The sequence below is a fragment of the Drosophila pseudoobscura genome, chromosome 2 (assembly GCF_009870125.1).
Source record: "Drosophila pseudoobscura strain MV-25-SWS-2005 chromosome 2, UCI_Dpse_MV25, whole genome shotgun sequence".
Lineage (NCBI taxonomy): Eukaryota > Metazoa > Arthropoda > Insecta > Diptera > Drosophilidae > Drosophila > Drosophila pseudoobscura.
In genome coordinates, this window is record NC_046679.1 from 5,584,063 (window position 1) to 5,604,198 (window position 20,136).

Here is a 20,136-nt window from a genome sequence, read left to right on the forward strand (position 1 = left end):
ACTAGGGGAAGGGGATACTCCGTAGAGGGTAGATAGCAGAGGGGGGAGAGCTGCTGCCAGCTGTCAGAGTCGAACTGTTGACATCCCAACAATCAAACAACCCCCCGATTGAAGACTTTCTTTACCCCGAAATCGGGCCAAGCCTCGGCAGCCTTGGCAACTTTGCAACTCTGCAGCTTTTGGGGGCAACAAATGGGTCAACCGGCGACGAACGTCACTTGCTGACCTACTTTGGCATGGAAAACTGTGTCAGGGATGTTTTAGCAGGCAGGCCCAGAGCCAGTAAAGTCTTGATACACACAATCGAATTTTATCAACTAAGTACAGTTCACTATACTACGCAGAACTCATTCATTTGTATTCTCTTTACATTGAATACCGAATTAAATGGGCAAATGCCCATTCCTCTGTCTTAAAATAAAGAAAAAATGAAATGTTAGTGATGGTTTTGAAGCAGTAATCGAGACTAGATGGCCCAAAAAACACAGCACATATTTTTGCTTTCATCTGGCAGCCGCTCAACATCAAGGACAAGGATTTGCCAAGGGCAAACGAGAAACAACAGCAACAACCACTACAAAGACGGAGTACATAGGTTGACCTACTTTTGTTGTTCCTTCTGTGGCATGTCAGGGCTAAATAAATACTATAGTTGGCCGATAGAAAATCTTTCCTTTCCATAAGTTGAAAAATTTAATTATTTAAAAAACAATTTTTTCAACAAAAAAACAATGGTCAAAATTGTCACATTTCAAAATTTTACATTGAGTTAACATTTACATTAACATTAACTTTAACATTGTTGTGAAACAATGTTGCGTATTTTGCGATTTCGGCGTGTACAAATGTTGCGTAGAGAATGTTGCGAAGATGTTGCAAAATTCTTACGAAGAATTTGGGGGGCCCGCCTGGAAGTAGGCAATCATTTTGTACTTACCTAAAACTAGTCAAGTTTTGCATGTTGTAGGAAATAAGAAGAAAATGGTATAAGATTCACTCCCAGCCAAGTTTTCTAATTTATTATCCTCTTGTTTCATTTAGTTTAAATAAAGAAATAGTTCTTTAAATATGCTAAATTTTTATTGTGTGTTTGTCGTAGCTGCAACAGCTCCATCAGCGCGGCCCGGCAGAAACAGCAGCCGAAAGTTGAGATCAAACTCAAGAGCGTCAAAGCTAACCAGAGCGCAAGCTTTAGCGGGGAGAGATTACAAAACAGGCAAAAGCAGAAAAACAAACAATGATGCTTGATGACATTTAGTTTAGGACAATTCTGCGCCGTTCTGCTCCGTGTATAGCAAGGATATCAGAGGCATATCAAAAGATCTGACGATTGCTTAGGTTAATACATATTGATGATACATGATGATCAACAGCTATCCAATTTTGACATGTAAGCACGTTGCTCTCAAAACCACACCGACGTGGCTTCCTTCTCAAATTAGCACAGCTAGTCGCAGTTAACGTTGAAACTACGGCACCCCAAAATAACGACAGCCACAACAATTGTTGAAGTACCTATCACCAAGAATATACACAACTTCCAAGAACCAAGAAGTGGTTCATTTTCGATAATTTGATCTCGGCACTGCGTTGGTTGGGGCTGTGGAACTTCCGAGTCGCCAAATATGCAATCCAGACTAACATTCCTTTCCTAAAATGAAATACACATTTCGATTTAGGTGACAATATCTATTTTCGCATATTCTACATACCGTTTCATGGATCCTCTTCACAATCGGAGAGCGGCAGCTGCACCTGATTGGGTTTCCTTTTACTATTGCCTGAGTGTTAACAAGGCCAATTATGCTGTGAATATCGGTCAGATTGTTGTGGCTCACATCAACCAGATCTATTTTTGCAACAGATCTGGGCAGGTCAGTAAGCTTGTTTCCGCTAAGGTCTATGCTTATCAGGCCTAGCATTGATCCGAAGCTCCAGCTGGAGAGTCTTTCAATCTTGTTATTGGACAAATCGAGGTGCATTACGTTCTCAAACCCTGTTTCATTCAGGGATGATGGGACTTCTTGCAAGCCATTTCCTGAGAGATTCAGGGCATTTGGCCTCCACGCTGCCAAACATTCAAAGTCCACACTTGGCTGATCTGAGCAATCAGCAGTCACGTAACCATCGATGACTTGAATCGAGCACCCACATCGAGCAGGCCATTGAAGGTCTTTTGCTTCCTCAGCATCCAGCAAAATAATGAACAATAAAAGTATTATTTTCATCCTAAAGGGAAAAAACGAAGGAGATGCAATAGCCAGTGAAAACCAATGTTACCAGTTCCCTAAATTTATAGTATTGACTTATAGCTCGTTATCAATCGAATAATCTTATCGAGTAAAGTCATTATTAGTTATTAGTTAAAGGTTATTCCCAAGAAACAGTCGTGAAAGTGCGCTACGGAGCTAAACTCTCTTGAAACCCGTGTATAGCTAGATCGGACAAGAAATTTATAAAACATATTGGCAGTGCATACGAGATATGCAAATGATTGACTTTACATACATAAATAGTGATTCTTGCAAACGTACCTGAACAGACCATTCTAGAGATCTGTCAAGGAATATATACATAAATAGTTCCACAATGGAGTTACCTTTGCAGCGGTTATGTAATATGTAAGAGAAAAAACAAAGAAAGTGCAAAAACCAGTATAAACCAGTATATATAAACCAGTGTATAGTATTGATAGCTTGTTATGAAATCTAATGTAATCTTTTACACACTTTTACACTGATCGCAGATCAGTTAGATGTCTTCTTATATGGATCATCGGACACAGGGACATCCATTGGAATGATGCCGCCAACGAACTAGCCAGTTCTTCTGCCACTGCCCGGCCCGCTCACGGACATTTTGGGAAATTTATGCCTACCACGGATTAGGCAGAGAGCGGCAACTCAAAGGACCTTTAACAGGTCCAAGTGAAACGGTGGAGACTCGCCCCCTCTCCCCAGACACCGCCACAACCTATCCCAAACTAGATAGACTTCAATTCTGTTATAGCAAGGTAAGAATTTATCGATGTTATCCACCCTGTAAGTTGTATTGCATAACCGATATCTGAAAAGGTATTATGCTATGCTATGTTTTTATACATGATACAGATTTTGCACTCTAGAAGATATAGTCATACTAGGCGCTGAAGGGGACGGACAGACGGACGGACGGACGGACAGACGGACAGACAGACAGACAGACACGGACAGACATCCTTCACTTCATTTCCGATGTGAACAAAAAAAAAAGATTGGAGTTCGCAAAACTTCACTTAAATAAGCCAGTTATGAGTTAGTTATGAGTCTAAATATAATATATTCCGACATGATGGACCATCCAAAGTATGGAGAAACGATAATCAAGCCATGAAAGAGAAAGACCTCATCCCAAAAGTGAAGCATGGCGGTGGAAATGTAATGGTTTGGGGGTGTATAGCAGCAGCTGGACCTGGGCAAATGGTGTTTATTGAGACCAAGATGGACAAACACATCTACAAGAAAATTTTGACTGACAATTCAATGGCGAGTGTCGAAAAATTGGGTCTTAAAGCGATGAATTTCTTGTTTCAATAAGACAATGACCCCAAAAATACCACGTTTTTGGTCCAAGAATGGCTGTTGTATCAGTGCAAGCAGTTAAAAATGCCGCCGCAGTCACCAGATCTGAACGCCATAGAGCATGTTTGGGATTTGCTAGAAATAAAAATTAGGAAACATAAAATTTCCTCCAAGAAAATCCTTAAAACGGCTCTGATGACGGAATTGGAGAAAATTGATCCAAATGAAACCAATAATTTGGTAAAAAGTATGCCCCGACGTCTAAAAGCTGTTATTGAAGCTAAGGGCGGCCCCACCAAATATAAAAATTGGGGACTGCCGCTTATAAACTGTGAGCCGACAACAAAAATGTACAAAATTTTTTCTTAATGATAACTGGTCCTAACATGAATGTATTGCACTTATTTTTTCACCTTTGGCCTGTGATCAGCACTGAAGAAGTCTTGAAAATCTGAATTTTTCTTATAACTTGTTAAATTTGTTTATTATTTACGTGTTGGTGATGGTTGAATAGCCATCGATGGGTTTTTGATATCGTTTGAAATAAAATAAATCGATGTGATTCCAGGGATTCCAAAGCTCTCGAAGTATCGAGATATATATCGATCGATATAGTGGAAGCGATATATATTCCTTTCATATAGAATATAATAGGATATACACTCCCCGACACTTGAATACGACATACTAAATTGTACACTTTAGGCACCAATATTTTCGGGCACAAACCAAAGAAAACGGTGAATTTGAATTTTCCTCAAATCTCTATTCAATTTAGCATAAATTAAAAAAAAAATAATAGCAATATTCATCAAAGTAGATTGAGGAAAAAAATTTAATTGACATAACTCAAATTTCCGCTCCTAAAAAATGCGACACTTGAATACGACATTCACATTGAAAAATTTTTTATATTGGATGTGGTCGCGACCGGATATTGAATAAATTCTCAAAAATCAATTAGGGTGTCCTTATTACGAGAAAAAAATTTGGGTTATGGTAAGTCCTTTTCAAAGGACGAAAACTCCACAATAAAAGCCTCGAAGGAAGTAGGTCCATCAATAATGAAAATAAGTGATGAAATTGGTAAAACTAGGTGTGTTCTGAGTGATTTCATAAAGAACGGGTCAAATTATGGCAAAAACATAAAAACCCGAACCAAAATTGCTACTTCCGAGACCTCTATGAGATCACGACTAAAACTCGATTTAAAAATCTAAAACTGTACTTTAAGCTAGTGCTAAAATAATAAAACATGTTTTTTCGAAGACTCCACACCATAAGGGAGCACCATAAGGTAGCAATTTTGGTTCGGGTTTTTATGTTTTTGCCATAATTTGACTCGTTCTTTATGAAATCACTCAGAACACACCTAGTTTTACCAATTTCATCACTTATTTTCATTATTGATGGACCTACTTCCTTCGAGGCTTTTATTGTGGAGTTTTCGTCCTTTGAAAAGGACTTACCATAACCCACATTTTTTTCTCGTAATAAGGACACCCTAATTGATTTTTGAGAATTTATTCAATGTCCGATCGCGACCACATCCAAAATAAAAAATTTTTCAATGTGAATGTGGTATTCAAGTGTCGCATTTTTTGGGAGCGGAAATTTGAGTTGTGTCAATTAAATTTTTTTCCTCAATCTACTTTGATGAATATTGCTATTATTTTTTTTTATAATTTATGCTAAATTTTTCTTTGTCTTGTGCCCGAAAATATTGGTGCCTAAAGTGTACAATTTAGTATGTCGTATTGAAGTGTCGGGGAGTGTACATATGAAGCTTTGCTATACCGTCTCCAACAGAATGATGTGTTTCTGAGAGTATAGTATTTGTCGTAACGATAGAGTGAGAAGTAAGGGTTGTCGCCTCTCAAAGAATTTATTATAAAAAAAAGATCTACGGATTAATTCTACGGAGATTTTTCCCTAATAGCAGTTCTTTTCAATATTAAGACGAACGTTTTTATATTAATTAATTTTGAGATTTTTACTTGGCCCAAGATGGGGTTCAGTCGTGTATGGACTTTCCTTATCAGAGTCCCGCCAGAGTCCCAAACAGATTAGCTTAAGTAGAATTGCGGGATTTATTAATTCTACTGACTTATCAGTTGTTGTTGAACATACATATATATATATATATATATATATATATATATATGTTGAATAAGTCAGAGTAAATGGTGATTAAGACAGTATGTAATTGACTTTTGAAACAACATGACCACATTGCTGAACACTTGAAGGAATGTGATTTAAGGAAAGACAGAGGACATTGTCCATTGTGAGCATCACAAATTGAAAACTACATTGTTTCGCTCTCTCTCTTTCCCAGAAATTTGTTGGATTCTGGGGTTTTCTTGGCTCGCAGTAAGATTCGTACTTATATAAAACGCTCAACATTTTTCAAATCGCTCTCATAGCAATTCTCTTAAGATAGCCCAGCAGCATAATTAACTAAATGTGTACATTTGTATGTACTTACTTTTGTAAGCAAGGAAAATTAGTCTTGTGCCAAAACGTATAATTTTGTATTGATACATATTTGTGAATACTTTAGTAGCTTTTAGATATACTGAAGTAGAATTTTTATACCCGATACTCAAAATGAGTATTGGGGTATATTAGATTTGTGATAAAAGTGGATGTGTGTAACGTCCAGAAGGAATCGTTTCCGACCTCATAAAGTATATATATTCTTGATCAGCATCAATAGCCGAGTCGATTGAGCCATGTCTGTCTGTCCGTCTGTCCGTCCGTCCGTCTGTCCGTCTGTCCGTCCCCTTCAGCGCCTAATGCTCAAAGACTATAAGAGCTAGAGCAACGATGTTTTGGATCCAGACTTCTGTGATATGTCACTGCTACAAAAATATTTCAAAACTTTGCCCCGCCCACCTCCGCCCCCACAAAGGGCGAAAATCTGTGGCATCCACAATTTTAAAGATACAAGAAAACCAAAAACGCAGAATCGTAGAGAATGACCATATCTTTTAGACTGCAGAATCTGAATTGGATCGTATTATTATTATAGCCAGCATCAAGAAAACAATTTCATTTTTTCTCGCCCTGTCTCTCTCTAACACACACGTGGCATAGGCGGCTTTGCTTAGAGTAAAACATTAGTGCCTAGATCTCAGAGACTATAAAAGCTAGAGCAACCAAATTTGGTATCCACACTCCTAATATATCGGACCGAGACGAGTTTGTTTCAAAATTTCGCCACACCCCCTTCCGCCCCCGCAAAGGATGCAAATCTGGGGATATTCACAAATCTCAGAGACTATTAAGGCTAGAGTAACCAAATTTGGTATCCGCACTTCTGTTAGATCTCACTATAAAACGTATATCTCAAAATTTCGCCACACCCCCTTCCGCCCCCACAAAGGACGAAAATCTGTTGCATCCACAATATTGCAGATTCGAGAAAACTAAAAACGCAGAATCATAGATAGCGACCATATCTATCAGATTGCTGAATCTGGATCAGATCAGATAATTTTTATAGCGAAAGGAAACAAATCAATTTGCAGTGGCTACGCAGCGCGTTACGTCACGCTCAGACTGATTTTCTGTCTCTCTCGCACGCACTCTTTGTCGTGTCGTTTAATATTAGCGGCGTCTGCCGGAGGAGAGCCATACTGACTTAGTATCGGGTATAACTGTAGAGTTGCGGTGTCCGCAGCAACTCACAACGTTCCCCCTCGTTTTGTATATAGATTTGTAGAGATTTGTTCCGTCCTTGTTATGTGAGTTCCTATTCCAAAATTTTCTCGGCTTCGCTATGTTTATCTTAGGCTAACCAGAAGAAAGAAAATTATTACAAAAATCCAGAGAAAAATCCAGAGAATATTCTCAAAATTTTTTTTTTCCTCTCGGCACTGTGTCATTGTTTCATTGGAGTCATCCAAAACACATTCAAGAGTTACATTCTTTCCCTAGAATTTCAAAATATTACTAAAATATTTGTCGGACAAGAAATTTATAAAAAAATATTGGCAGTGCATACGAGATATGCAAATGATTGACTCTACATACATAAATAGTGAACGTGAACGTTGCAAACGTACCTGAACAGACCATTTCTAGAGATCTGTCAAGGAATATATACATAAATAGTTCCACAATGGAGTTACCTTTGCACCGGGTATGTAATATGTAAGAGAAAAAACAAAGAAAGTGCAAAAACCAGTGTAAACCAAAGCTATAAATTCGCTACATTTATATATATTGATACCTTTCCCTCTTATCAACTGCGAGAGAACAGACACATTCCATTCACTTCTATCGCCAAAGCTGGCTAAATAACTACTTTTTTAATCGAGGCCAAATTCCTGATCAGTCGCGAAAGTGCATTAAAGAGGCTAACCTCTCTCATTAGGCCCGTGACAAACATTGACATTGATATTCTCTTTGCTTTTCCTCTATTTTGGTGCACGGGGGGAGTCTGGATGAACAAACATTAAATTCAACGGCGATATACACGATTTTCATTTTTACATTACATTACATCTTTCGGTGTTAGCCTTGCGGTTTATAACAACTCATAACTACGAATAGTGTTCATTATATTATTCAAAAAACCCGAAAACATAAAACAGAGTGCGGATGATGCAATTGGCTAAGGCACGTTTAACACAAGAAAAAGTGGTCTGTTTTATCACTAAAAGAAAGTACCTTATTTAATATAAATATTTATGCGTAATATACAGTAATTTTCTTAACTCTGCTTATTATATTTTTATACATACATATTTTCTTTGATTTTTTTTATCAGGCCGGTAAATAAAGTAAAGTCTAACATATGTACGGACTAGTAAATTACGATATTTTTTTATCGATGTTTTAAATTACAACTCTGGACTGAATATGGGCACTAATTCAGTATATACTGTATATGTGGAAATTATTTTTTTAAAAGCAGGGAACAAAAAGTTTTGCTGCAAATAAAACCTTTGTTCACAAAAGTATATTCCAAACTTAAAATGCAAATTGTTATTCGTAATTGATGGTAGCTTGGTGGTTATAAGTTAATGATTATAAGAGGCGAAATCACAACTGGGCAGCACTTAAACGGCGATTGAAACGCAAATGGGCAGCACTTTCTCGGAGGCGTAACGATATATAAATATATTTTTCTATCTGTTGCCCTAGGGATCACCACTCGACGCCTTTCCAGGTGTCAATTCCACCTAGGGCGGACTGGGAGATGAACGAACCAGGCCCTGCGAATGCGGTCCACTTTTACACTGATCGCAGATCAGTTAGATGTCTCTTATATGGGTCATCGGACACAGGGACATCCATTAGAATGATGCCGCCAACGATCTAGCCAGTTATTCCAGCTATCACGGGACACTGGCAGATTGGCACTCACTTCTCCAGACCGTCAATCCCGCCCAATTACCGAAGCAATCTGTCTTTTTCTGCCACTGTCCGGCCCGCTCACGGACATTTTGGGAAATTTATGCCTACCACGGATTAGGCAGAGAGCGGCAACACAAAGGACCTTTTACAGGTCCAAGTGAAACGGGGGAGACTCGCCGCCTCTCCCCAGACACCGCCACAACTTATCCCAAACTGGATAGACTTCAGTTCTGTTATATGTAGCATTTGGACACATAAACGAAATGTGTTCATTGGGAGGTAAGAATTTATATCTAATTACAGAAATTAGTTCAATTTCATCTCTTTTCAGATGAGTACCGAGGACACGGCGTTAAAAATAGCTAAACAAATTGTTACAAAACAATTTTCCAAGTGAAACGGAGGAGACTCGCCGCCTCTCCCCAGACACCGCCACAACTTATCCCAAACTGGATAGACTTCAGTTCTGTTATATGTATGTAGCATTTGGACACATAAACGAAATGTGTTCATTGGGAGGTAAGAATTTATATCTAATTACAGAAATTAGTTCAATTTCATCTCTTTTCAGATGACTACCGAGGACACGGCGTTCAAAATAGCAAATCAAATTGTATGCCCTCCCGTGAAATCGAGTGAGTCAGAGCGATTTTTTATTAAAAACGAGGGGGAACGTTGTGAGTTGCTGCGGACACCGAAATTTTGAGATATACGTTTTATAGTGAGATCCAACAGAAGTGCGGATACCAAATTTGGTTTCTTTAGCCTTAATAGTCTCTGAGATTTGTGAATATCCCCAGATTTTCGTCCTTTGCGTGGGCGGAAGGGGGTGTGACGAAATTTTGAACCAAACTCGTCTCGGTCTGATATATTAGGAGTGTGGATACCAAATTTGGTTGCTCTAGCTTTGATAGTCTCTGAGATCTAGGCGCTAATGTTTTACTCTAAGCAAAGCCGGCTATGCTACGTGGATGTTAGAGAGAGACAGGGCGAGAAAAAATGAAATTGTTTTCTTGATGCTGGCTATAATAATAATACGATCCAATTCAGATTCTGCAGTCTAAAAAATATGATCTCTACGATTCTGCGTTTTTGGTTATATCGTATCCTTAAAAATGTGGATGCCACAGATTTTCGTCCTTTGTGGAGGCGGAAGTGGGCGAAGAACGAAGTTTTGAAATATTTTTGTAGCAGTGACATATCACAGAAGTCTGGATCCAAAACATCGTTGCTCTAGCTCTTATAGTCTTTGAGCACTAGGCGCTGAAGGGGACGGACAGACGGACGGACAGACAGACTGACAGACAGGGCTCAATCGACTCGGCTATTGATGCTGATCAAGAATATATATACTTTATGGGGTCGGAAACGATTCCTTCTGGACGTTACACACATCCATTTTCACCACAAATCTAATATACCCCAAATAAAGCCGAGCACGAACTGATTCCCCAGGCTTCCTATTACCGACACGTGTGCGCTCCTTCGCTCTATCGCAGTGTGGCTTTGCAGTTATGGATGGTAGGGTTACGTACTGAAAAAAGCTCTTTCACCCGCGGGCTCTTTTCGAGTAATACTCGTACTTGAAGCCCCCATTCCAGCCAACCCATGGGATTAGTGCGCTGTGACCTTTCCATAGAGATACATATGTAAATGTATTTGTCTATACAAACTGAGTTCAGGTTATCTCACCATCGTTGTATAATCTTTTAAATAATATTAATTTAATTCAAGTATTCAACATGGTACTTTAGTATTTTTCAAAAAGCAGCAATGAGATTGAGAAGCAGCCAGATAGCAGCTGCAGCACTGCACAAAAGAATCAGCTGCAACGTGCGATGCAGCATGTGAAACCTAAACACAATTAAAATTCTTTATTTTGGTTCACTCCACTTTGAAAATGAGTTTACTTACCGCCTCCATACCCTTTGACCCTCAGCAATGGAGGACGGAGAACGTGGCTCTTTGCAGAGGTAGAAGCGCATTCCGCGTAGGGCACGATTGAAATAACTATCCCAGTCCAGAGCCAACATGTCAAAGTTGTATATCTCCTGATCCTGTGGCGACATACTTTGCCACAGCCTATCCTTGTTTTTCGTACCGAACTTCCAACTCCGGCAGGTGAACGGCCTCAACAACAGCATGTTCTTATGTACTTTCTGGTATATTTTTAACAGGCGCGGCTTTCGGCCGATCGCACAAAGTGCCAGATCCACTACAAGGCCGGGGAGAGTATGATAGAAAAACGCAGCCAGGGGAAAGAGCCAGGAAGTGGTCATGAAATGCATGAAGGGGTACCACAGCATCTTCGTCACTGCATAATTTTCGCCAATTGACTGCGTCTTGTCCCTGAATGCGCCATAGGTCAAAAGGTTTTGCTCACTGGGTGTAAGGTGGTAGATAGGAGGTGGCGATGAAGTTCTCACAGCTGAAGCTGCTGTTTTCCAGGCACTCGCCAAAGCCATGCTGGCACAGTAGTCCACAGGAACCACACTGTTCTGTGCGTTCACATCGACCAGCGCAATGCGTATGACCCCGTGAGCGACTCCATACACTAACCCTATTGGTCCGTAAAGATTGTCAATATAACCTGACACGGGTTCGCTGGAGGTGGCAATAACTGTGATCATGGAAAGAACATTTTTAGAAAATTCCGATGACCCCTCTTTAAGTACTTACTAATGGCTGGTCGAAAAATGCACAAAGGCAAATCGCCCGCCTCCCGAAGGATCACATCTTCGCCAAGAGCCTTGGTGTAAGTATAGGTGTTCGGAAACGATCCCAGCAGAGCAGACGTCATGTTGTCTATCAGCTGATCACCTAGCTGATCAGTCATTTCCAGCACCTTCTCAGAACTGTTCGTCAGAAGTTCAGGATAGAACTGTTCCTGGATGTGATCTATCACACAGTTGGCGAAGGCTGTCGAGACGTGAACAAATGCCTCCAGGTTGACCATTTGCTTCCCCAGCTGCACCATCAGTCGCGTGGCGCGAGTATTGATGGCCAGTGCCACATGCAACGGCTCGTTGAACCGTACTGTGGCTGCTCCGTGAAGAACGATTTGCACCTCTGATTTCAGGAGCCTTCGGTCCGTATCGCTTATGCCCAGGTCCGGCTCCAGACAATCTCCAGCGATGGGGCATACTCGCTGCAGAGCGTCTGACTTGGACTTCAGTAGGAGTTCAAAAACCTTTTCGGAAAATCCTGAATGAGAACCTGCTTTTATGGTAAGGCTTCATGGTTAATACGCACAAGATCCTTTGACCATTCACTGATTCGTTCCTGAATTTCCACGCCACGCTTCGGTCTGATCAATAAATATATTTGCTTTACATCCGTGGTTCGTAAGAGTTTCTCAACCATAACTGAAAGCTCGGTAAATAAACGGACCGTTTGTCAAAATTATCGAATATGAGGTGTGCTTCATGAAAATCTCGATTTGTACCTTTTCCCAAGAATCCGGTGCCTCCTGTTATGAAAACGGTTTTGTTTCTGTAAAACCTTTGGATATCGGTTTCCATTTTGACTTTGCAGTTCCCTAATCCTCGAAGCGGAACGTACAACCAGAAGTGAAAACTTAAAATAGAAAAAGTTTCGACTCTGGGGCCCTTTTTATAGGCATTTAATACGCCTACAGTAGAAACTTGCGAATTAAAACTTTGAACTCGAATTTAATTTCTAATCGTTTGCGGGTATTATAAATTGGTGTTTGGTAGATCTTATAGTTTCCCGCAGAACAAAAGGTTCTATTTGACAGCGACTACTGTACCTGACCTTTATGTTCCAGAATACAATAGCAGTATATTTTTTTTGTTTAGCATTAACTTATGCAAACCAACTGACACCGAGAGCAACATGCTATTTGTAAATTCAGTCGGCGCCGGGTTTGGTTTTTATAAGTTGCATGGGAGAACCACCTATATATTATTCTGTTTGTGTAGTATTCGACAGTTGGAAGCACACTATTTTCGTGGCAAGTCGATGGGAATTTCGAGATTAAAACAATAAGTGACCAATTGAGCTTCATTCAAAGGGAAGTATTTATTTCTTCTAACACACCATTTGGATATACTACGAGCATCAAATAGAAAAGACTAAGATCTTAAGGAGCCACCACAAAAGGAGTCCTGCCACACAGCATAATGCCACTTGAAGGCTGTAGTGCAACATCTTCAATCTGTGCAAATAGGAGATAGGAGAAGCAATGCTGATTATGGAATCACAAATCACAATAGCCTTCAATATGTGGCAAATTACCGTTCGAATAGCCGCAGACCCTTTTCAATAGACTCCGATGTTGGTGCTTCTTTCCCCAGATATAGCCGCATGCCCAGCAAGGCATGTCTGAAGTAATCATTCCAATCCAGACCCTTCATGTCAAAGTAGTAGACTCGGCGCTCTTCTGCGGACATAAGCTCAAGCAAGCGATCCGTATTTTTGGTTTCAAAGTGCCAGGCTCTGTGCAAAAACGGCTGTAATATGTCCATATTTTTGTGAATCTTCCGATATACTTTCACCAAGCGGGGCTTCCGCCCTGTAAGACGCAGCACCAGATCGAAGACGTGTCCCGGCAAGATGTGATAGAAGAAAGCAGCGAAATGATAGACCCACGGAGTTTTTACGCAATGAAGAAAGGGGTACCAGATCATCTTCGTGAGGGGGAATTGACTTCGAAAGCTAACACCATAATTTATAAAGTCTCTATTAGTTAGTGCGTTCTGTTCAGTGGGTGCCAGGGTGTAAACTATGGGCCGTGGCATTTTCTCGTGCCGAACCCTGTTCTTAGACGTCTGCCAAGTACTGGCCAGCGCCACGTTGGCGCAATAGTCGACAGGAACTAGGTTGGCGAACGCCTCCGTGTTTAGGCTGGCGACGCGTAAAACTCCAAGAGCGACACCGTAAATCAAGGCAATGGGTCCATAGAGGTTATCGATCCAGCCTGCGACGGGCTCCTTGTGGCTTGCCATGACTGCAATTATTGATCATGAAATTCAGTTATTCTGCACGCAAATCACTTACTAACTGCTGGACGAAAGATGGACAGCGGCAAGTCGCCCGCTTCACGAAGAATCACGTCCTCTGCCAGGGCCTTGGTGTATGTGTAGGTGTTAGGGTACGATCCGAGCAGAGCTGGGGTCATGTCGTTCATTAACTCCTCACTCAGCTGGTCACACATTTCCAGTACCTTCTCCGAGCTGCAAGTCAAGTGCTCGGGATACAACTTCTCCTCTATGTGCTCGATCACGCAGTTGGAGAACGCTGTGGAGATGTGCAAGAAGGCCTCCAGGTGTCTCATCTGCTTGGCCAGCTGCACCATCAGTCGCGTGGCGCGAGTATTGATGGCCAGTGCCACATGCAACGGTTCGTTGAACCGGACTGTGGCTGCTCCGTGAAGAACGATCTGCACCTCTGATGCCAGGAGCCTTCGGTCCGTGTCGCTTATGTCCAGGTCCGGATAAAGGCAGTCTCCGGGAATGGGCATCAAGCGCTCAAAGGCTTCCGGCCTTGATTTGAGTAGCACTTCAAACAGCTAATATGTGCATGAACCAGTTAATTCGAAACATATTTTAGTCCTAGATTTAAAGACCTACCGGCTCCGTCTGCCAGGACTGAATACGCTCCTGAATGTTTTTACCACGTTTGGATCTAATCATTATATATATTCGTTTCACATCAGTGCTCCGCAGGAGCTTCTCGATTATTACTAGAAGAGTCCTCTGCATTATATTTAAACCTGTTTTTCCAATGGAGCATGTGCAAATTCAATACCTTTTCCCAAAAACCCGGTGGCACCGGTTAAAAAAACTACTTTTTCCTTATAAAATCCTTTAATACCAGACTCCATTTTGGTATTAAATTGTATAAAAAATCAATTTTTATAAACTCGAATCTAAGAAACTCGTATCGTATGCAACGGCTAAATGTACTAAGAGAATTAATTGGATTTCGCGTCACTTTTTATGCGATTTCGTGAAAGCGAAACTCATGCATTAAATCGTGATGTCACTGGGGTCGTGTCACCAGACCGGGTCTAATTTATACAAGCCCAAATAAATCCTAATACCTAATGAATGTAATGAATGTAATGAATGCAATCCATGCAATCAATCCAATGTACACTTATCGATTGTGTTGGAATTTACAATTTACTCACTCGATATCTGAATAGGTTCCACAGCACATTGGATTTCGACGATGAACGTATTCGATTTCTCACAGTTTTCGACAGTTGGAACGATTCAAAAACAAATACAAACAATATATAAACCTAAATAAAAGACGGTATATTCAACCTTGAGTGTTTTCTGACGTATTATATTCCCTTTTTTTTTAAAAAAGACTTTTCCAAGTTTAACAAACTTCGGAGGCTTCCCAGAACTTTGAGACTTTTAACTCTTTATTAATTCAGATTTCTAGTTAATGAGAAGCCTGGAAAGCGACCACAGAATTGCTCCAGCACCGCACGCCAGAGAAGCCTTCAAAACGTTATGCAAGATCTTAAGACTGTGGGGATATGAAAATTAAAAAAAAAAACATTGATATCAAGAAGATACATTTTAGACAATAAACCTTCGGGAGAAAAAAGTCTTACCGCCTTAACAGCTTCAGACTCTGCGCTATGGACTCGGGAGTGTAGGGATCCTTGGCCAAATACAGTCGTACGCCAAGCAAGGCCTTGTTGAAATAGTCAGTCCAATCCAAACTCGCCATGTCGAATTGATAGATGATGCGATCTTTAGCCGACATGAGTTCTCGCAGTCGGTTCGTGTTCTTCGTATCGAAGATAAAGGTTCTCCTTGTAAACGGCCCCAATAACGCAATATTTTTGTGAATCTTCTGGTAAAGGTCCACCATCCGAGGCTTCCGTCCCATAAGACGAAGTATCAGATCCATGAAATAGCCAGGCAAGATATGATAGAAAAAGGCACCCATGGCGAAGAGCCATGGATTCGAGACGCAATTAATGAACGGGTACCACACCATCTTGGAGAGTGGGAAAATATCGCGACAAGCAAACGATAAGTCGATAAATCTCCCAAAGGTAATCACATTGTTATCGCTGGGTGCCAGCGTGTATATGGTCGGTTTTCCTTCCACTGTGCCGCTCTGTGCATTCTGATCCGTTTTCCATGCGCAGGCCAATGCAGCGTTGGCGCTATAATCAGCTGGCACCAGGCCGATATGCGCCTTAGTGTTGACGCACATTATGCGCAGAACTCCCCGAGCACCGCCGAAGATTAGGGCAATGGGCCCGTACAGATTGTCAGTCCAACCAACGACGGGCTCCTTGTAGGTGGGCACGACTGTGGAGAGTCATGTTACACAATGTTTCAGTTCCATCCAAGGCCTTGCATCATCTAAGGAAAAACTTACTAATGGCCGGCCGAAAAATGCACACGGGCAGGTCGCCCGCTTCCCGCAGGATCAAGTCTTCCCCCAGAGCCTTTGTGTATGTGTAGGTGTTGGGATACGATCCGAGCAGAGCTGGGGTCATACTGTCGATCAGTTGATCACTTAGCTGTTCGCGAATGGCCAGCACTTTGTCGGAACTGCAGCTCAAGTGCTCAGGGTAGAACTTCTCCTCGACGTGCGTCACCACACAGTTCGAGTAGGCTGTGGATATATGGACATAGGCCTGCAGGTGCACCATCTGCTTGGCCAGCTGCACCATTAGTCGCGTGGCACGGGTATTGATATCCAGGGCCAAGTGCAACGCCTCATCGAATCGAACTGTGGCTGCTCCGTGAATGACGATCTGCACCTCAGATGCCAGCAGCCTGCGGTCCGCCGCATTTATGCCCAGGTCTGGTGCCAGACAATCTCCAGCGATCGGTACAACGCGCTGCATGGCTCCGGGCTTGGACTTTAAGAGCTCTTCGAACACCTTGATGGGGTCTGGGGTATGAGCTCAAGATTCATTGACATTGGTGGGCCCACCATTACTCACCACATCTTTCTGCCATTTGACAATGCGTTCCCGAATGCTCTCACCTCGCTTGGGTCTCGTCATGGAATAAATGCGCTTCACCTCCGTTGACCGCAAAATTTTCTCAATGATAACTGAAAGGCAAAAGAAATTCACAAAAAAACTGCACTTTGGGGTCGGCCGTTTGGACTCTTTCTTATTAATATTTTCCATTTATCATTTTCCATAGTAGAGAATATTTTATAGAGAGTTTGTAAGCTGTTCCACATACTTTTTCCCAAATAACCTGTTCCACCAGTTAGGAAAATGGTTTTGCCTTTATAAAATCCCTGGATATCGGAATCCATTTTGATGTGAGACTTTGATTGATTGCCGCCGAGTAGAAGTGTGGCTTGACTGAAGAGTAATTCCAGTTTAGTGCCGCTATTTATATGGACTAAATAATTTCCACCAAACAAAGGTCAGTCTGCAAAGCCAGCGCTCAATTCAATGCGGAATTCAAATCAGTTCGTGCACACGTATATTGTATATTATAAAGCCATAACAAGAAAGGAATCGTTCAACTATTGCAACTGTTTTGGGCAAGGGCAAAGAAAGCACTTCCCCCTTTTAATTTATTCAAAAACACCAAAATAACTCAAATTTGAACATATAATATGTACATATTGTACTATATACCATATCACACAACGACCTTGATCAGCGACCATACAATGAAAGCAGCAATGCACCCGAGGATGAGCTGTAGGAGGTGGTGCCACATCTTCAGCCTATAAGTGCAGAACCGAGTGCCACAGATTCAAAAAGAAATTCCAGTGATTTGCATTGCAATTACCTCTTTATCACTCGTAGGCCGTGTGCTATTGACTCTGAAGTCGGTGGATCCTGGCCCAAGTATAGTCTCATGCCCAGCAGGGCCTTTTCGAAATATTCCTTCCAACTTATGCTGGCCATGTCGAAGTCGTAGAGTCTGCGATCTTGCTCTGACATAAGCTCTCTCATCTTATTGGTGTTGTGCATGTCGAAGTACCAGCTTTTGCTCGAAAATGGTCCCAATATGCCCAGGGTTTTGTGAATCTTCTGGTAAACTTTAACCAACCGCGGCTTCCGGCCGCTCAGATAGAGCGCCAGATCGAAGATATAGGCGGGCAGGGTGTGATAGAAGAACGCTGCAATGGGAAAGAGCCACATAGTGGTGATGCAATGGAAAAACGGATACCAGACCATTTTGGTAAGGGGACACTGCATGCGACCATCTAGCGCATAGTCTTTGAATTCTCCATGCGTCAGGGAGTTGTCCTCGGTGGGTGCCAGTTGATAAATGATCGGATCGTTCTGTCGCTCATCAGTCTGTGCGGTTTTCCATGCGCAGGCAAGAGCTAAGTTGGCGCAGTAGTCGACCGGTACCAAGCTGGCCTGGGCCTTCACATCGATGGTGGCTATACGCAGGACTCCACGAGCCACGCCGAAAAGTATGGCAATGGGTCCGTATAGGTTATCAATCCATCCGGAGATGGGCTCCTTGTGGCTGGCAATGACTGCAATTATGAAGAACCATTGGTAAAGGAGCCCATCACACAGCACATTTCCATTTCCCAATAACTTACTAACAGCAGGTCGGAAGATACAAATGGGTAAGTCGCTCCCCTCCCTTAGAATCACGTCCTCTGCCAGGGCCTTGGTGTATGTGTAGCTGTTCGGGTGGGAGCCGAGCAGAGTAGGCGTCATGTTGTCAATAAGTTCGTCACTCAGGAGCTCACTCACACCCAGGACCTTATCCGAGCTGCATGTCAAGTGCTCTGGATAGAACTTCTCCTTGACGTGATAGATAATGCAGTTGGAGAAGGCCGTGGAGACGTGAACAAATGCCTCCAGGTTGACCATTTGCTTCCCCAACTGTACCATCAGTCGCGTGGCGCGAGTGTTGATGGCCAGTGCCACATGCAACGGCTCGTTGAACCGTACTGTGGCTGCTCCGTGAAGAACGATCTGCACCTCTGATGTCAGGAGCCTTCGGTCCGTATCGCTTATGCCCAGGTCCGGCTCCAGACAATCTCCAGCGATGGGGCATACTCGCTGCAGAGCGTCTGACTTGGACTTCAGTAGGAGTTCAAAAACCTTTTCGGGAAATCCTGAATGAGAACCTGCTTTCATGGTAAGACTTTATGGCGGTTACGCACAGAATCCTGCGACCATTCACTGATTCGCTCCTGAATTTCCACGCCACGCTTCGGTCTGATCAATAAATATATTCGCTTCACTTCCGTAGTTCGTAATAGCTTCTCAACGATAACTGAAATGCATTTAATTTAGATTTAACCTTGAATTAACTGCCAGTCGGAATGGAATGGGGAATACCTTTTCCCAAGAATCCGGTGCCACCTGTTAGAAAAACGGTTTTGTTTTCAAAATATTTCTGAATGGCACTTTCCATCTCGTGTTCCCCTAATTATCCGCTCAAAATGTGCTTGGCTGGGAGATAGTAAATGTCATGAAAGAACCCGTGCAGTGCAATATATGCAAACACAAAAATCATGGGCCGCGAGTCGCGAAGAAAAGCTTAAATGTAAGTGCACCTTTGTTTTGCAGCCGTTATATATAGCTTTCTTTATATATCTATGCATGCATATATTATACACGGTCGATGTACGCCGGTGCCAGGGCTGGGGACTATGACGCATTTGGCTCGCATTCTTGGCTCTTCTTGGTGTTATACGGTGGTGCTATGGATAAGAAAATAAACAGTAACCATTCCATAAAAATAGAAATCGGTCTCTACTTGGGCGTGTATCCCTGATGCATAGGTATATTTACTCGTACATTACCTTCACGGAGGTACATATTTATATGGCTGATTTGGTACCCAAATGCATTTTAAAGAATGTCAAAAGTCATCAATAAATTTGTACAATTCACAGAGAAAAACCGCCGAGTGCTAAAATTTATTGCTGGCTGACGAATTGCCTTCAAGTATGTTCGAATTAATGCGCGGCGGCGTCTACTGTATTAATGATAGAGTATTTATTAACTAATTTCAGCACTTTTTTCTACATATCTACATATTTATGTCTGTCTGGCGGTCAGTCTCTGTTTGTCGCGTTTGACGCATAGTTCTCAGAACTATAAGAGCTAGAGCCAAATTTTGCGTTCAGATTACTATAATATGACACCGAGCTCAGTGTAGTTCCAATTGTTTCTCAGCCCGTACCAATGCCGAAAAGGCCGAATCCATCATATTTTAAAAAACAAGAAACTCGCAAGCATATCTAGCATTATTGGATC

At 41.8% G+C, this 20,136-nt stretch overlaps 4 protein-coding genes and 2 long non-coding RNA genes across 15 annotated transcripts; 1 reads left to right on the plus strand and 5 right to left on the minus strand.

Moving 5' to 3' along the window:
- Positions 1 to 1,058: 1,058 nt before the first annotated feature.
- On the minus strand, positions 1,059 to 8,149 carry LOC26532690 (uncharacterized). Of its 5 annotated transcripts, XR_004471153.1 has the most exons (4): positions 8,066 to 8,080; positions 7,930 to 8,007; positions 1,713 to 2,229; positions 1,059 to 1,651 (listed from the first exon to the last, which is right to left on the minus strand). It is a non-coding gene; the product is annotated as an uncharacterized lncRNA (long non-coding RNA). The 5 variants fall into 5 exon arrangements; XR_001451588.2 differs by having other exon boundaries at positions 7,930 to 8,149; XR_004471154.1 differs by lacking the exons at positions 7,930 to 8,007; positions 8,066 to 8,080 and adding an exon at positions 7,631 to 7,648.
- LOC26534302 (uncharacterized) lies at positions 4,780 to 9,619 on the plus strand. 5 transcript variants are annotated; one of them, XR_004471152.1, is made up of 4 exons: positions 4,780 to 4,857; positions 8,715 to 9,206; positions 9,259 to 9,446; positions 9,499 to 9,619. It is a non-coding gene; the product is annotated as an uncharacterized lncRNA (long non-coding RNA). The 5 variants fall into 5 exon arrangements; XR_001451590.2 differs by lacking the exon at positions 4,780 to 4,857 and adding an exon at positions 5,750 to 5,933; XR_004471149.1 differs by lacking the exon at positions 4,780 to 4,857 and adding an exon at positions 5,753 to 5,847.
- A 1,010-nt stretch (positions 9,620 to 10,629) lies between these two features.
- LOC6896917 (fatty acyl-CoA reductase wat-like) lies at positions 10,630 to 19,035 on the minus strand. Of its 2 annotated transcripts, XM_002137065.4 has the most exons (5): positions 12,373 to 12,603; positions 12,180 to 12,292; positions 11,607 to 12,117; positions 10,842 to 11,547; positions 10,630 to 10,781 (listed from the first exon to the last, which is right to left on the minus strand). In XM_002137065.4, exons 1-5 carry the CDS (start codon positions 12,446 to 12,448, stop codon positions 10,688 to 10,690), a joined length of 1,500 nt encoding a protein of 499 aa, XP_002137101.1. In that variant the 5' UTR covers positions 12,449 to 12,603; the 3' UTR covers positions 10,630 to 10,687. The 2 variants fall into 2 exon arrangements, with proteins under 2 accessions (XP_002137101.1, XP_033240616.1); XM_033384725.1 differs by lacking the exons at positions 12,180 to 12,292; positions 12,373 to 12,603 and adding an exon at positions 18,947 to 19,035 and having other exon boundaries at positions 11,607 to 12,097.
- On the minus strand, positions 12,939 to 15,077 carry LOC4800791 (fatty acyl-CoA reductase wat-like). Its single transcript, XM_001357967.4, has 5 exons — positions 14,697 to 15,077; positions 14,519 to 14,631; positions 13,947 to 14,457; positions 13,185 to 13,896; positions 12,939 to 13,104 (listed from the first exon to the last, which is right to left on the minus strand). Exons 1-5 carry the CDS (start codon positions 14,770 to 14,772, stop codon positions 13,008 to 13,010), a joined length of 1,509 nt encoding a protein of 502 aa, XP_001358004.3. The 5' UTR covers positions 14,773 to 15,077; the 3' UTR covers positions 12,939 to 13,007.
- On the minus strand, positions 15,227 to 17,276 carry LOC6896918 (fatty acyl-CoA reductase wat-like). Its single transcript, XM_002137066.3, has 5 exons — positions 17,126 to 17,276; positions 16,876 to 16,988; positions 16,302 to 16,812; positions 15,520 to 16,231; positions 15,227 to 15,431 (listed from the first exon to the last, which is right to left on the minus strand). The coding sequence occupies exons 1-5, from the start codon at positions 17,199 to 17,201 to the stop codon at positions 15,341 to 15,343; spliced, it is 1,503 nt and encodes a 500-aa protein (XP_002137102.2). The 5' UTR covers positions 17,202 to 17,276; the 3' UTR covers positions 15,227 to 15,340.
- On the minus strand, positions 17,419 to 19,520 carry LOC4800793 (fatty acyl-CoA reductase wat-like). Its single transcript, XM_001357968.4, has 5 exons — positions 19,213 to 19,520; positions 19,035 to 19,147; positions 18,462 to 18,972; positions 17,690 to 18,392; positions 17,419 to 17,624 (listed from the first exon to the last, which is right to left on the minus strand). The coding sequence occupies exons 1-5, from the start codon at positions 19,286 to 19,288 to the stop codon at positions 17,537 to 17,539; spliced, it is 1,491 nt and encodes a 496-aa protein (XP_001358005.3). The 5' UTR covers positions 19,289 to 19,520; the 3' UTR covers positions 17,419 to 17,536.
- Positions 19,521 to 20,136: the final 616 nt, after the last annotated feature.